The sequence below is a fragment of the Haliotis cracherodii genome, unplaced genomic scaffold, assembly GCF_022045235.1.
Source record: "Haliotis cracherodii isolate W230 unplaced genomic scaffold, xgHalCrac1.p SCAF_15, whole genome shotgun sequence".
Classification (NCBI taxonomy): domain Eukaryota; kingdom Metazoa; phylum Mollusca; class Gastropoda; order Lepetellida; family Haliotidae; genus Haliotis; species Haliotis cracherodii.
Genome location: NW_027266270.1, coordinates 9,501,438 through 9,515,914, shown reverse-complemented (window position 1 = coordinate 9,515,914; position 14,477 = coordinate 9,501,438). Strand labels below are relative to the sequence as shown.

Here is a 14,477-nt window from a genome sequence, read left to right as displayed (position 1 = left end):
ATATTCATATATATACACTATGACACACAAACACATATACCTACATACACTCACACATACATATGCATATATACATATGATGAATTTACATTTTTGGTATACAATGGTACATGATATATTTATAAAATAACACAGTAGTTAATAAACTACATGTAATAGACATTTTAAATTTATGTGATAGACATTTACATCTATGTTCCGGGAACAAACAGTCATGTACGACAAGCACGTGGCCTCCCGTTTTGCCTTTCCCTATTTCTTCTAGCCGTATTTCTAACCGTATTAGTTTTTAAAAAATCACATATTGTTATACATATATCAATATTCATATACACATATGTATGTTATTTGCTCAGGAAATACTTGTTGTTTCTGTTATATTATGAACACGGGAGTTTTATCGACTGGGAATTGAATGGAATTTTCTCGATGTTAAGAACGATAAAATCGACATCCCCACACGCAAGATTTCGATTTGTTTTGTAGATGAGTACCAATATATAAATGAAGTGATAACATTGTGTCAAACATCTGCAGCTTCTGGAACTATAACTGACGCTTCCAACCAATACTGACTCAGCCCTCGGGTTAATACATACGCGCACTCTATGTCATTCTCTTATATAACTTTGCCTGTAAATGTTGGAAATATAGATTGTTACATAAGGAAAAATCACATGTCCCGCGTGAGAAGTTTGATTATCTGGACTGAGCATGCATTTGTTTCCTAAAAGGTTTTGTTTGTTGTTTAACGGCGCACTCAGCAACATTCTATCCATATGACGGCGATCTGTAAATAAATGATTCTGGACAGGACATTCCAGTGATTGACATCGTGAACATCGATCTATGCAATTGGGATACGACGACATGCGTAATTATGCATCAACCAAGTCAGCGAGCCTGACAAACGGATCCCGTTAGTCGTATACTTACGACAAGCAAAGTCGCATCTTTCGGCAAGCATGGGTTGCTGAAGACTTTTTCTCTTCCTGGATCTTCACGGGTCTTCTAAAAGGTAAATGAACGGTATCGTTTTTGCACAAACAAAGTAAACGACCAATGTTCCGATGATACAGGCCGGAAAACATAATGACTCATTATACAGATTTTTAAATCCGAAGTTACTTATACAGAAAAGAAATGTTTGATGTGGTCGAAACTTTGTATTTTAAAAACATGTCGCAAATTACAATTCTATTCTAAGGGATATCTTCGCTTGAATTCATTTTATATGTACAATATGGTATATAATAGCGTCGTAATTAAGGTTTAATTCAAAACAATATTTCTTATCTATTTAACGTGTTAATATTCGTCAAATATTCGTTTTCATGATATTTCATAATAAATTCCGAACATAAATCAAGCTGATGCATCGATGCCTCCGTTTGGTAACAATCTATCTGATCGGAACATGTATTTTAAGAATCAATCTGCAAAGCAAACCATACAAAAAATTATATGAAATGTATGCACTTTGATATGATATTTTATCCCGAGTTTAATGTAGCATTTGGGTATGTACCTGAATCGAAGCAGTGTGAGCCACTGATCACAGTAAAAGTTATTAAGCTGCAATCTGCGAAATATTCCTTATGATTTTGTCGGAATCTTACAACGGACTCAGAGATTTTAAGGTTTATTCAAGTTTTATACAATAGGATATTATCAACACATATACAAACAAGTCTATCAATCTCCTTCCTCTCTGTTCGGCAATCAGGGCTCAATTACCCACATAACACACAACACCGAGTCACCTAGGCGCTTAATACAAACAACCCAGATAGTCGCTTTCACGGATATGAATGTTTTCCCAAGTAACAGGTCTTATCTGTATGTTGGTGTTCTTGCAGCGGTCACGTGATTACGACTTATTCATCCCTGAAACACGTGTCACAAGCACAACACACGAAACTGAAGCCGATATGTCAACATTGATGTAAGCATGACATGAAGTGGTTAGAACTACAGTTTAAGCTGTGTTTGGAAACGCTTGGGTATAAAGCTTAGCCGAGTGTATGGGTTGACATTGCTACCTAAGATAACTGTGTACAAAGACGTCGAAAACTGTATAATACTTCTACGAACAGTTGAACATTTTATCTGAAAGAAGATATGAACCGTTATGTTTCTCGAGTTTGTCTCCTTGACAGTGATGTCTTGGAACATGTTGACCATTGTAACTACGAATCAGATGTTTATGGTAGGAATAAATATACTTTATGTTTTTTACATGTTTAAGTTATTTAAAGGACTAAAATGCAAACTTTCTCACCTCAATAAGCAAATGTTACAGAGTTATAGTTCTAATGTCTCACTATCGTTTCAGAACCCATTGTATATTTTAAAGTATCCAGTACATACACAAGTCACATATAATAAATCATTTTCAAGTATTATTTGCAGAGTTCATTTCAGATTTGATATACTTTCCTAAACGTGGAAGTTTAGGCTATTCAATGCATTAGTGCGCTGGTTTATATCGATAAATTATTTACCTTATATAAAACCTATAGATGTTATTTCATGTTATAATCCACATAATACGGATGACGTATTTGTCTTTATAATCTTACAACTATTTTAAAACAAATTTACTGATTTCAGCAGAAAGTTCTTCCTCCGGCTATGAGTCGAGTGATTTCTCAGATGAGGAGGCAAACGACCACCACTTACCCCTAAACCCCACTCTATGTCCAGCATCTGCCTTTAAACAGCAACCTACTGGACGTTGTAGATCCATCCGAACCCCCACATGCGGGGACGTGATGATGTTGAGGAGTACAGGGAAGCTTCAGGATAACCTCAGCCTCATTTTGGAAATGCCAGACATGTGTGACGTCACATTCCTTGTTGGTAGAAAACAGGTTCCTATCTATGGAGTCAAGGCTATTTTAGCTACCAGAAGCAGGTAATTCACATTGCAGGCTAAACGTCTTAAAGCATATAATTGAAAAATGTCCACAGTGTAAATAGATGTATTAGAATTCTCAATAACATAGAATCAATGTACAAACAAAACGTAAGCTCATACTTCAAAACAGTGTCAACGTTTTTAGCTATAAATTCTTCTTCTCGGACAGTTTTGACATGTGAGAAAAGTAACAGTAAAGAATTTGCATTTGCACTTTTTAAATTCCATATTTTCAGATATCTGTACCAGCTGATTCAGCAACAACAAAAACAAGTCGAACACGATAACGCCAGTAAGAAACGATCAAAGAAATCCAAACCTTCCCCAATCCAACACAAACTCTGCATCAAGGTCCCTGATTATCAAGTTGAGGATTTCAGGGCATTTCTACGTTTCGTTCATTCGGGCAAGGTAGAAATAGATTCCAGCAATGTAATAGGTAAGTGTGTGCATTTATCCTGTGCTTATATCTATCAACTTGCACACTAATAAGGAAAATCCTTTATTGTACTTCGTTGTGTTTCTATCTGATGTTTTTTCGTGACAATTATTTTTTTACAATTGTTTTTTTTGCAGGACTACTTTGTGCTGCTGTCGAGTTTGGATTCTCCGACCTTCAGTCGACCTGCATGAAGTTTACTGAGATATTACAAGACAAGGGCCGTAGATCAGCATTACTCGATTCTGCTTGGAACTATCAGCACAAGCGTACAGCACAGAAACTGATCTGTCAGGTATATATAAAACATAGAGCATATCATCGTTCTTGTAGTAATATAGTAAACACACATACATTTTTATTTTAAGTGCACCCCAGACCAATAACGACAACCATACATATAGTACACTAACTCACTCGATCTCACTGTTTGGCAGTTTAGAGTGTCGTGGTTAAATGCTATTTTGCACCATTATGGCATTTCAGTAATATTGGGGGACACGGGTGGACCAGTCGTCTTAGGCGCCGTGATTCTCTGTGCGTTGCGTCCCTTGGGCACGCCAGAAACCTATGGTTATGGTTTCGAATCCCGGTTCGCCCCGATGTCGTTTTTAGGTTTGTCAGCACCATACCCGTGTTCGTGTGTTTCACCGAAGTGGTAAACGTCTAAGACCTGCATTACTTCGGGCTTTCCTCCCATATTAAGCCGACACGCCGTGATATAACTGAAATACTGTTACAAGCGGCGTTAAACCAAACTCACACTCTCAGTCACTTCAGTGATATTGAGACGCCAAACCTGAGTCATGTATAGTGTAATTGATAAAAGTGTAACTCAAAGAAGAAACTCCAAGACAATAACTCACATAAGACGAAATTGCTGGAGCAACTGTGCCCCTTTCAACAACAGTGAATATTAGTCAATATATATGTGAAATATATCCATTAAATAATTATTTCTTTTATATTCCAGCTGTCCAGTATAACCAGCTGAAGTTCTCAAAGCGCCGCGAGGTTTCAGTAACAGCCCGCCCCTGGGATCCAGAAGAAGACTGGAGACACGGATGGAGGACATCAACGACAGATCTTAGTGGATGAGAAGACGACAACCGTATGTCATCGTACGACCCAGTGGAATGTCTTACGGCCCTGAAGGAGGCACAGCTGAACACAAGCTTACATTGGTTTCCATTGGATACAGCAGAGAGACTATACAAAGCCTATAGACTCCCTGGGTATAGGTTCGAATCCCAGATCACTTACCGGGTTCCAGTAGATGACTGAAGAAATAGATCGAGGACATCAACGTCAGGTCACAGTGAATGAGAAGATGACTACGGAAGGTCACGGTGCTGCGGAACTGTCCAGGTCAGCGTACAGGCATACCTTGATCCCTGTGAAGGACAAAGACGACAGGTCTCAGTGGATGAGAAGAAGAGAACCGTATGTCATCGTACGACCTTGTGGAATGTCGTCGTACGGCCCTAAAGGATGTTCAGCTGATCACACATTGGTTCCATCAATGCAAGCTGTGCAAACTGTATGCCGCATTTAAAGTTATGCGGCTTGCTGTCGGAGATATTTGATGCAACAGGGGAACAATACAAAGACCATAGACACCCTTGATATTGGTTCGAATCTCAGACACCTTCCCAGCCTCCAGAAGATGACTTAAGAAATAGATCGAGGACATCAACGTCATGTCACAATGAATGAGAAGATGACTACGGAAAGTCATGGTGCTGCGGCCCACGGAATGCCATCGTATATATGGAACAGAAAGAAGTCCAGGTCAACGCACAGGCATGCCTTGGTCCCTATGAAGAACAAAGACGTGGATGTTCCAACCACGAACGGGGTCATGAATGTAAGCTGTGCAGAATGTCCAGCACGTTACAGTTGTTGCGGGGCAATATTTGATATTGGTTCGAATTCCAGACACCTTCTCTGTCACAACCAGAGTGGTAAACATCTACCACATGCGTCTCTCTGTCGTTTGGGTGGTCGGGTAGCCTAGTGATTAAAGTGTTCGCTCTTCACGCTGGAGACCCGGGTTCAATTCCCGACATGGGTACAATGTGTGAAGCCCATGTCTAGTGTCCCCGCCGTGATATTGCTGGAATATTGCTAAAAGCGGCGTAAAATCAAACTCACTGTACATGTCTCTGCGCATTGTAATGACACACAATGATGTATATGGACTGGAGAAGTTCCACAGCAACGTCAATCCAAATAACACTTATAATTACAGAGACTGTGTGCTCAATATAATCTATTATTTTAATGTATTGATCTGGTTCATACAATTGAACGCAATGGTTGTATTTCAAAGTATGAATTAAAAGTGTTTTTTGTACGAATGTCTTGTAATTCGTTATCATTGCTGGGCCGTATTAACCGATGTCGTCACTGATGTTCACTGTTGTTTTGCCTTGTACACCCAATGGAAACTATTTGGGCGGATAATCGAGACTGGTTGTTCTCTGGCAGTGACGTTTTGTAGTTATAAAATAACATACGTGAATGAATACACAGATGCAAATATGCCAAGATGTTCAAGTTGTGATCTAAAACCATGAAATGTAATCATCCTAGGAAAAGTTAAACGTGCATGATATAGAATGTGACTTACTATTTGTCACTAGAGCCACCTGTCACGTGGTATCATCACTAATTAGTTTTGAGTCATAAAAACAGGCTTTTGGTATAGCTGGAATCGTACAATAAGATTGCTTATGGTTCGTGATGTGGTTTTGTCGCTTTTACGAACAACAAGGGTTATTACAGGCATGCATTCCAGTTTATTTTTCACACACCTTATGAATGCTTCTTTTTAATATTGTTCAATTGCATACATGCACACAAGCATCAACACCTGTATAATAACATGCGGAAATATGTTCCTACACACGCCCACGTACAGTCAAGTAGACAAGTCCTAAATTGTAAACATGTTGAGATGCAAAGAGAAATTGATATCATACAATTTCACAAATTAAATTGAGGCATGAAATTTGTTTCGGAAAGTATGTGCTATATTTCAATTTGTAAATAGATGTGGGACATTGGCAGTATAATATGTTTATACTTTAGTCCCCAAATATCCTTCATTAAGCTTCATAGATATAACAAACGCATGTAGTAGACAATTTGCTTATACACTTTCATTGTGTTACTTTATCCCTTCACAATGGTACAGGGAAAGAATAAAAGATCAAGGTAGAATGACAAAGAAGAAACGAGGTTCTTACTTTGACAACACTACGTTTATCTCTTTATAGGCATCTACAAGTAAACAAGGAAACAATAAATGTGTTTCGGAATGTCGCAATTAAGCCCTGCTGAATATATTGAAATAACAGTTTCCAAGTGAAGCAGGCATATGTGTTCAGTTCAGTTGGATATGCTATCCCCGCCAGCGAACTTGTTTGCTCTGTAAAGCATGGAAGCCCCATGTGAACATAAAACCAGTTAATTTCTTTTGGACTGTAATGTCCCTATTTTCTTTACCCTGTTATGTTGTGCGCTAAAGCTGCGTCTAATAGCCTATGAACACAAGCGTACACAGTTCATTGTAAATATGTTAAGTTAGGTAAATAGGTACATATAATGAATACATCTCGATGAATAAAATCACACAAACATTGCTATTATGACATTTTCATGTGCATGTCATGAAATACAAGTCTTTCTCCCAATTATTTGACACATATTTTGGTACTTCATGTTGTTTTCAGTCAAACTTTGAAAATGTTCAAAACAAAAACGACTGATGAGACTTAACCTAAAATTTATTAAGCGTAATTACTTTTCGTAAATTAAACTTGTACAAATGTGTATGTCTGAAGGGTTAGTTGTCTTTTAAGTTACATGAACATATTCGTTTAAAAAATTTGTTTCCCAAATGTTTAATTATTTCGGCTTTTCCTTTCGACATACTCCAATAAATAATATTTGTGTGATTTATTCACAATTGAACTCGCTGTACGAAGGGCATAATAGCTTGGAAAGATTTGTTTAGCAAATGAGATAAAAAGACAAATGTATGTGTGCATCAATGTACTAATGGCTTACCTTCCGTTATATGTTTAATGTGATACACTTTATTAAGTGGTTACTTGATGATCTTTCATCTGATATTTTGAAGAACCTACACAATTAACCACACCAAACCAAATCAGACAACTACATTGTAATATATATTTTTTGATAAATAGAGTCATGACAAAAAATTAAAATGCTAATTATTTGACACTCGGATCATGTTATGTCGTTCTGGAAGTCGCATCCAGGGCTCTACATACAGTATCTATAATGTGTCAGTTGCTTATATTGTTTGTATTGGCATTACCCTGTAAGTTAATTGCACATAAACAGCTGAATACACACAGCAGTGCAATTTAATTGATGATCTAATTAACACGACACGATACACTTCTTATCTCAACTGTTATCCACTATGTGATTTCAATGATATGCCATAACGGTAACACCTTAATGCTAAACATTGAACACACAATATCAAGAAGAAAGGTGTCATTTAATGTATGATGAGGGAAAATGTGTTACGTACGTGTTTAAGTTGATACACTATGGACAATGGGAATCCAGTGTGTGAGTAAAAAAGGGGTATTTTGATTTGGATTAGGGAACGACTTTACTCATCCCTCTTCAACAAAATATGTCACTTACTAAATATGGCTCAAAATATCTAACCCATGCCTCCTTTCTGCGGTTTGCGATTTCTATCCATTCGTATTTTTATACCTGGAAATAATACATGGGCATTTTTATTGACAAGTAAATAAATGCAAACGACATCCTCACACGCGAGATTTACACGTTTTTTCAAACTCATTTTTAATCCTGAAGACGAGTGACAATTTGTACGATTCCAGCTATTGCCTTTGTACATTCGGTTTAATATACATACACACTGTGACATCCTGATACAACGGTTGTCAATAAGGGTTTGGATGTGTTTGAATGAGCGGGTGTGTTTGAACAGTTTGAGTAAGCTGCTGTGTCTGGACTGGATGTTGGAATGGATGTGGTTGTGTGTAAATAGGATGCTTGTACGGGGGATATTTTGAATGTTATTTATTAAAAGTGGTGTGCATATATTTAATAAAATATTGTTTTTATGAGTCTTTTAGTGTCTCATAGGCTATTTTGGCCGGCCGATGATCAGTTTTTACACCCTTGCCTTGTCATTGTATATGTATAACGGGTGACACTATAATAAAATATTCTTCTTCGTCTTCTTTTATAACCTTGTCAATACGTACCATGTCATCCTCATATACCTTTGCTGCAAATGTTGTTGAAAACTAAGATTGCATAATTTATGAATAGTTGTGTGAATGGGTACCAAGAACTTTGCTTTCGTAAAAACATGTGTGTCGCACAAGAAGATAAGGTATCTGACGAAGCATGAAAAACTAATCTCAAAGGTACAAAAACAAAGAGACGAACAATGGACCGATGACACAGACATTTAAAAGAAAAAGACGTATCGCAAATGGCGATTCTATTCTGAGTAATATATTGGTCATGAATTAATTCATAATACACTATTTGATCTACAAGAGCTTGCAATTATTTTTTTATTCCTCGCTTTCTTATTCATATTTATTCAATATGTTGTTAATGTACATAAAGGTTGCACATTTTGTTCATCTTTAACATTTCATCATATATTCTTAATATCAATCATGTTGATACATAGATTCTTCCACCTGACATATAAATAATCAACTATCTTGTCTAAACATGTATTTTAATCATCGATATGCTGAGCCACATTTAAAGTATTTCTTCAAGCGTTACAAAACCGGTTATAAGCAAACCATCTACAAACGAATTTATATGATTTTTTTGCGCCTTGTGTTAGCTTCATATTGCTCACAGTTATTACACTGTAGCCTTTAATTGTATGTACTGAAACGAAACATATTGATAAACAGATTCCTCCATTTGAGAACTTAAATAACAATTTGTGTGGCTTTTGTATGCATTATTAAACCTTGATATGATATAGTCTGAATCGCAATACAGACTGTGCTTAAGCGGAGATATTTCTCATCATTGGGGAAATGGTTTTGTTGCTTGTATTCAAGTATAAAACAAATTATTTCTAACATATATAAAAACAAATCTATCACTCTCCACTCTCTTCCGGCAATCACGTCTCATTTAACCACTTGACACAAACAAACAACTGAGCCTAGATATTCTAGTAATCATGGTTGTTTTAACAAGTAAATGGTCAAAACCGTAAGTTGTTTTGGTTGTAGCGGTCACGTGATTACGACTAATTCATCACTGAACCACGTGGCACGAGCAAACAATCGAAACAGAAGCCGATATGTCAACATTGATTTTGGTTGACATGAAGTGATTAGAACTACATTATCAGCTGTGTTTGGATACGCTTGGGTATAAAACTTAGCCGAGTGTATGGGGTGACATTGCTACCTGAGATAACTGTGATCAAAGACCTCGAAAACAGTGTAATACTTCAAGAACAGTTGAACATTTTATCTGACAGAGGATATGAACCGTTATGATTCCCGAGTTTGTCTCCTTGACAGTGATGTCTTGGAACATGTTGACCATTGTAACTACGAATCAGATGTTTATGGTAAGAATACATATAGTTTATGATGTTTACATTTCTTAGCTATTTAAATGACTAAAATCCAAACTCACTAACCTTCAATAAGAGAATGTTATAGGGTTATAGTTTTAATGTCACACTATCGTTCCAGAACCCATCATATGTTTCTTTATGTACTCTGAACTGTCCAGTCTATACACAAGTCACATATCATAAGATATTTTCAATTATTTTTTGCAGAATTCACTTCAGATTTAATATACTTTCCTAAGCGTGGAAGTTTAGGTTATTCAAGACATTAGTGTGCTGGTTTACATCGATAAATTATTTACCTTATATAATACCTATAGATGTTATTTCATGTTATACTCGACATCATACATGATGTATTTGTCTTTTAAATCTAACCACTGTTTTAAAACAAATTTACTGATTTCAGCAGAAAGTTCTTCCTCCGGCTATGAGTCGAGTGATTTCTCAGATGAGGAGGCAAACGACCACCACTTACCCCTAAACCCCCCTCCAGCATGTCCAGCATCTGCCTTTAAACAGCAACCTACAGGACGTTGTAGATCCATCCGAAACCCGACATGCGGGAATGTGATGATGTTGAGGAGTACAGGGAAGCTTCAGGATAACCTCAGCCTCATTTTGGAAATGCCAGACATGTGTGACGTCACATTCCTTGTTGGTAGAAAACAGGTTCCTATCTATGGAGTCAAGGCTATTTTAGCTACCAGAAGCAGGTAATACATGTTACAGGCTTGCCATCTTAACGCATGAAATTAAAAAATATCAGCCGTGTAAATAGATGTATGAATATTCGTATCCATTTTACAAGAACAATATACAAACAAAACGTAAGCTCATATCTTAATACAGGGTCAACACTTGTATGTACAAATGATTGTTCTCAGCCATTTTTGCCATGTAAGAAAAGTAACAGTAAAGAATTTGCATTACACTTTTTAATTCCATATTTTCAGATACCTGTACCAGCTGATTCTGCAACAACAAAAACAAGTCGAATACGATAACACCAGTAAGAAAAGATCAAAGAAATCCAAACCTTCCCCAATCCAACACAAACTCTGCATCAAGGTCCCTGATTATCAAGTTGAGGATTTCAGGGCATTTGTACGTTTCGTTCATTCGGGCAAGGTAGAAATAGATTCCAGCAATGTAATAGGTAAGTGTGTGCATTAATCTTGTGCTTTTATATTTCTATATAAACACTAATAAGGAACATTCTTTGTTTTACTTATTTTGTTTCTATATCTGTTGCATTGATTTTTTTGTGTGTCGAAAGTCTTTTCGTGACAAATATTTTTTATAAATATTTTTTGTTTGTAGGACTTCTTTGTGCTGCTGTCGAGTTTGGATTTCCCGACCTTCAGTCGACCTGCATGAAGTTCAATGATATATTACAAGACAAGGGACATAGATCAGCATTAATCGGCTCTGCTTGGAACTACCAGCACAAACGTACAGCACAGAAACTGATATGTCGGGTATGTATAAGAAAAACATATGCTATATGATTATTTATGTTGTAATATATACACATATAACTATTCTACTCTATTTTAAGTGCAATTCAGATCAATAAAGATAAATTGTCAATGCAAGAGAAAAAACAGCCTTGATTTTCTCCCGAAACAGATTCCACTTGGTGTAGAAGGGAAATACATGTAGCAATGGACATTATACTAATGGAACACTGACCAACAACCATACATACATGTTTACATTATACTAACTCACTCGAGGTCATTGCTTGGCTGATGAGAGTGGTTAAAATGCTATTTTGCACCAATAAGGCATTTCAGTGATATCACGGCACCAATCCCGAGTTATACGTAGGCGTGGTAGGCATTGATTGCTTTGGTGAAATATTCGTAACAATAACATACATCAAATTTTGGATAAAAGTGGTTCAACTCCTAGACAATACCTTACATTAGCCTGTAATTACTGGATCAGTTGTGCAGTGAACCGATATTTGTTCAATATATTTGACATAATTAGCCATTGCATAATTCATGTTTGTTCCAGCTATCCAATGTAAGCAGCTGAAGTTCTCAATGCGTCAAGAGGTTTCAGTAACAGCCCACCCCCGGGATCCAGTAGAAGACTGGAGACACAGATGGAGGACATCAACGACAGGTCTCGACAGGACAGGACGTGGAATGTCGTCGTACGGCCCTGAAGGAGGCACAGCTGAACACAAGCTGAAATTGGTTTCCATTGGATACAGCAGGGAAACTATACAAAGACTATAGACTCCCTGGGTGTAGGTTCGAATCCCAGATCCCTTACCGGGCTCCAGTTGGTGACTGAAGAAATAGATCGAGGACATCAAAGTCATGTCACAGTGAATGAGAGGATGACCATGGAAGTTCATGGTGCTGCGGAACAGTCCAGGTCAGCGCACAAGCATGCCTTGATCCCTGTGAAGGACAAATTTGTGGATGTACCAATCAGGCACGGGGCCACGAATATAAATTGTGCAGAATGTACAACACGTTACAGTTGTTACCGGGAATTTTTGATATTTGTTCGAATTCCAGACAAGTTCTCTGTTACCACCGGAGTGGTAAACATCTGTCACATGCTTCACTCTGTTACTTCCTGCGCATTATGATGACACATCAGGTTGTATATAGAGTGGAGTAGTTCCACAGCAACTACAATCCCAATAACACTTATAATTACATGAATGTGTGCTTCATATAATCGATTATTTTGATGTGTTGATCTAGTTGAAACAAATGAACGCAATGATTGTATTTCAAAGAATCAATTAAAAGTGTTCATTGTAATGTCTTGTAATTCGTTAATCATTGCTGGACTGTGATAATTGATGTCAGAATCAGTTTATTCTCAAAAACCATAAAAGGTGGTACATATTACAATAAATAATTATGTATATGTACAAAAAGCAGACAAGGTGGAAGTTAATAAACAACATGTGATTACCTAGCATTTTTAATACTAATGGACATTTTTACAATAAACTTCGAGAAATTCTTTACATCCTGTGTGTTTGTTGTTGATAAGAGTTTTATATTATTATAATATTTAGCCATTCAGTATAATATGATGAGAGAAATGTTTGTGTCTCTCTTTTAAAAAACATACATCTGAATAAGTAGTGAAATTCATCAGCAATAGATGGAGATTTACATATTTTTCTATCGGCCAGTCTCATTAGGTAAATTATGATTACAGGTTCGAAATCGTAGTATTGGAATTGCTATTCGTTTTGGCAATAGAAGATATTTATCGAGAGCCGGAGTGTCCTTTAAATGTTTATATTATAATCCTTTAGAACTAAAATTAACGTCACTTCTCCATTTCTGAAAAGAATTATCTTTAAGCATTTGCTCTACTTCTGACACTAGCCACTTTGTTGTGCAAATTGACGGAATGTTAAATACATAAGATAATTCAATACTGTCTAATATATCCATAACACGTCTAACCCAGGGCTTTTTTGATGCAATAGTCTTATTCCTATTAATTGACAAATATTGATATAACAGCTGTGAAAGTTTATACACACCAGTTTGATGTGTTAATTTGTAGCAGAAAGATATCATTCCTTTACAAATTATTATTCTTAACGGCAGCCTACCTAATTCGCCATATATCATATAAAGAGGAGCTGAATTTCTTAATCCTGTGATCAGTCTGAGGAATTTGAGGTGTATTCTTTCTATAAGTTCTAAATTTTCAAAGCCCCAGATTTCTGAACCATAGGTTAATATTTGGTAATACCATCGTATCAAAAGCTGATAATACACAGTCGAAAGGTAAATTTAAATTTCTTGATTTTTTATCAGACAAAACATTGCTTTCAATGCATTATCACTAAGGGACCTAAGACTTGATACTAGTTTTCTATTCCTGTGAAGTACAATTCCTAGATACGTATAAGTGTCGACAATATTTAGAGTTTTATCAGAATAGTGAAATTTATGTTTCGAATTTTTCGATGGGTCACCACCGAAAATCACAATTTTTGTTTATATTTACATGTAATTTCCACTCTTCACAATGTTCATTAAAAGTGTCTAAGCCTTTCTATAAACCTTCTGGTGATTCATCAAATAATACAGCATCATCTGCACACAATAAAATTATGAATTGGATCCATACAATTAAGTCTTTATCTTCTTACTACATCTATCACTTTTTGCGGTAAGCGACATTCATATGAAAACAATTAAACGGATGTTTTGTTTTAGGCCCACCGCTCAATTGAAGCAATATTGTCGTCATGAAACCAGGATAATATTGTTGTTTGTCGGTATAATTCCCTTATATAACTGCAATGTTTGTTTTGTAAAGCATGGAAGCCTAACATATAGATAAAAAACGGTTTCCCTTCATTTCACCACTACATTGCCAAATCATATGTTGAGACTGCTCAAAGAATGTGATCTAAAACCATGGTAAAAAATCATCCTTTGCAAAGGTAAAAGTGCCATATACAG

At 36.4% G+C, this 14,477-nt stretch overlaps 1 protein-coding gene across 1 annotated transcript; it reads left to right on the top strand.

Moving 5' to 3' along the window:
- The first annotated feature begins 2,828 nt into the window (after nt 1-2,828).
- LOC139462687 (serine-enriched protein-like) lies at nt 2,829-4,353 on the top strand. Its single transcript, XM_071244515.1, has 4 exons — nt 2,829-2,917; nt 3,157-3,359; nt 3,497-3,654; nt 4,333-4,353. The coding sequence occupies exons 1-4, from the start codon at nt 2,829-2,831 to the stop codon at nt 4,351-4,353; spliced, it is 471 nt and encodes a 156-aa protein (XP_071100616.1).
- Nucleotides 4,354-14,477: the final 10,124 nt, after the last annotated feature.

What these genes read in the sequence shown, in the direction of transcription:
- LOC139462687 (XM_071244515.1), top strand. Translation starts at nt 2,829, where the DNA reads ATGCCAGACATGTGTGACGTCACATTCCTTGTTGGTAGAAAACAGGTT. An exon ending in AGATTCCAGCAATGTAATAG is followed by an intron (nt 3,360 to 3,496) that starts GTAAGTGTGTGC and finishes TTTTTTTTGCAG; the next exon opens with GACTACTTTGTGCTGCTGTC. An exon ending in CACAGAAACTGATCTGTCAG is followed by an intron (nt 3,655 to 4,332) that starts GTATATATAAAA and finishes TTTATATTCCAG; the next exon opens with CTGTCCAGTATAACCAGCTG.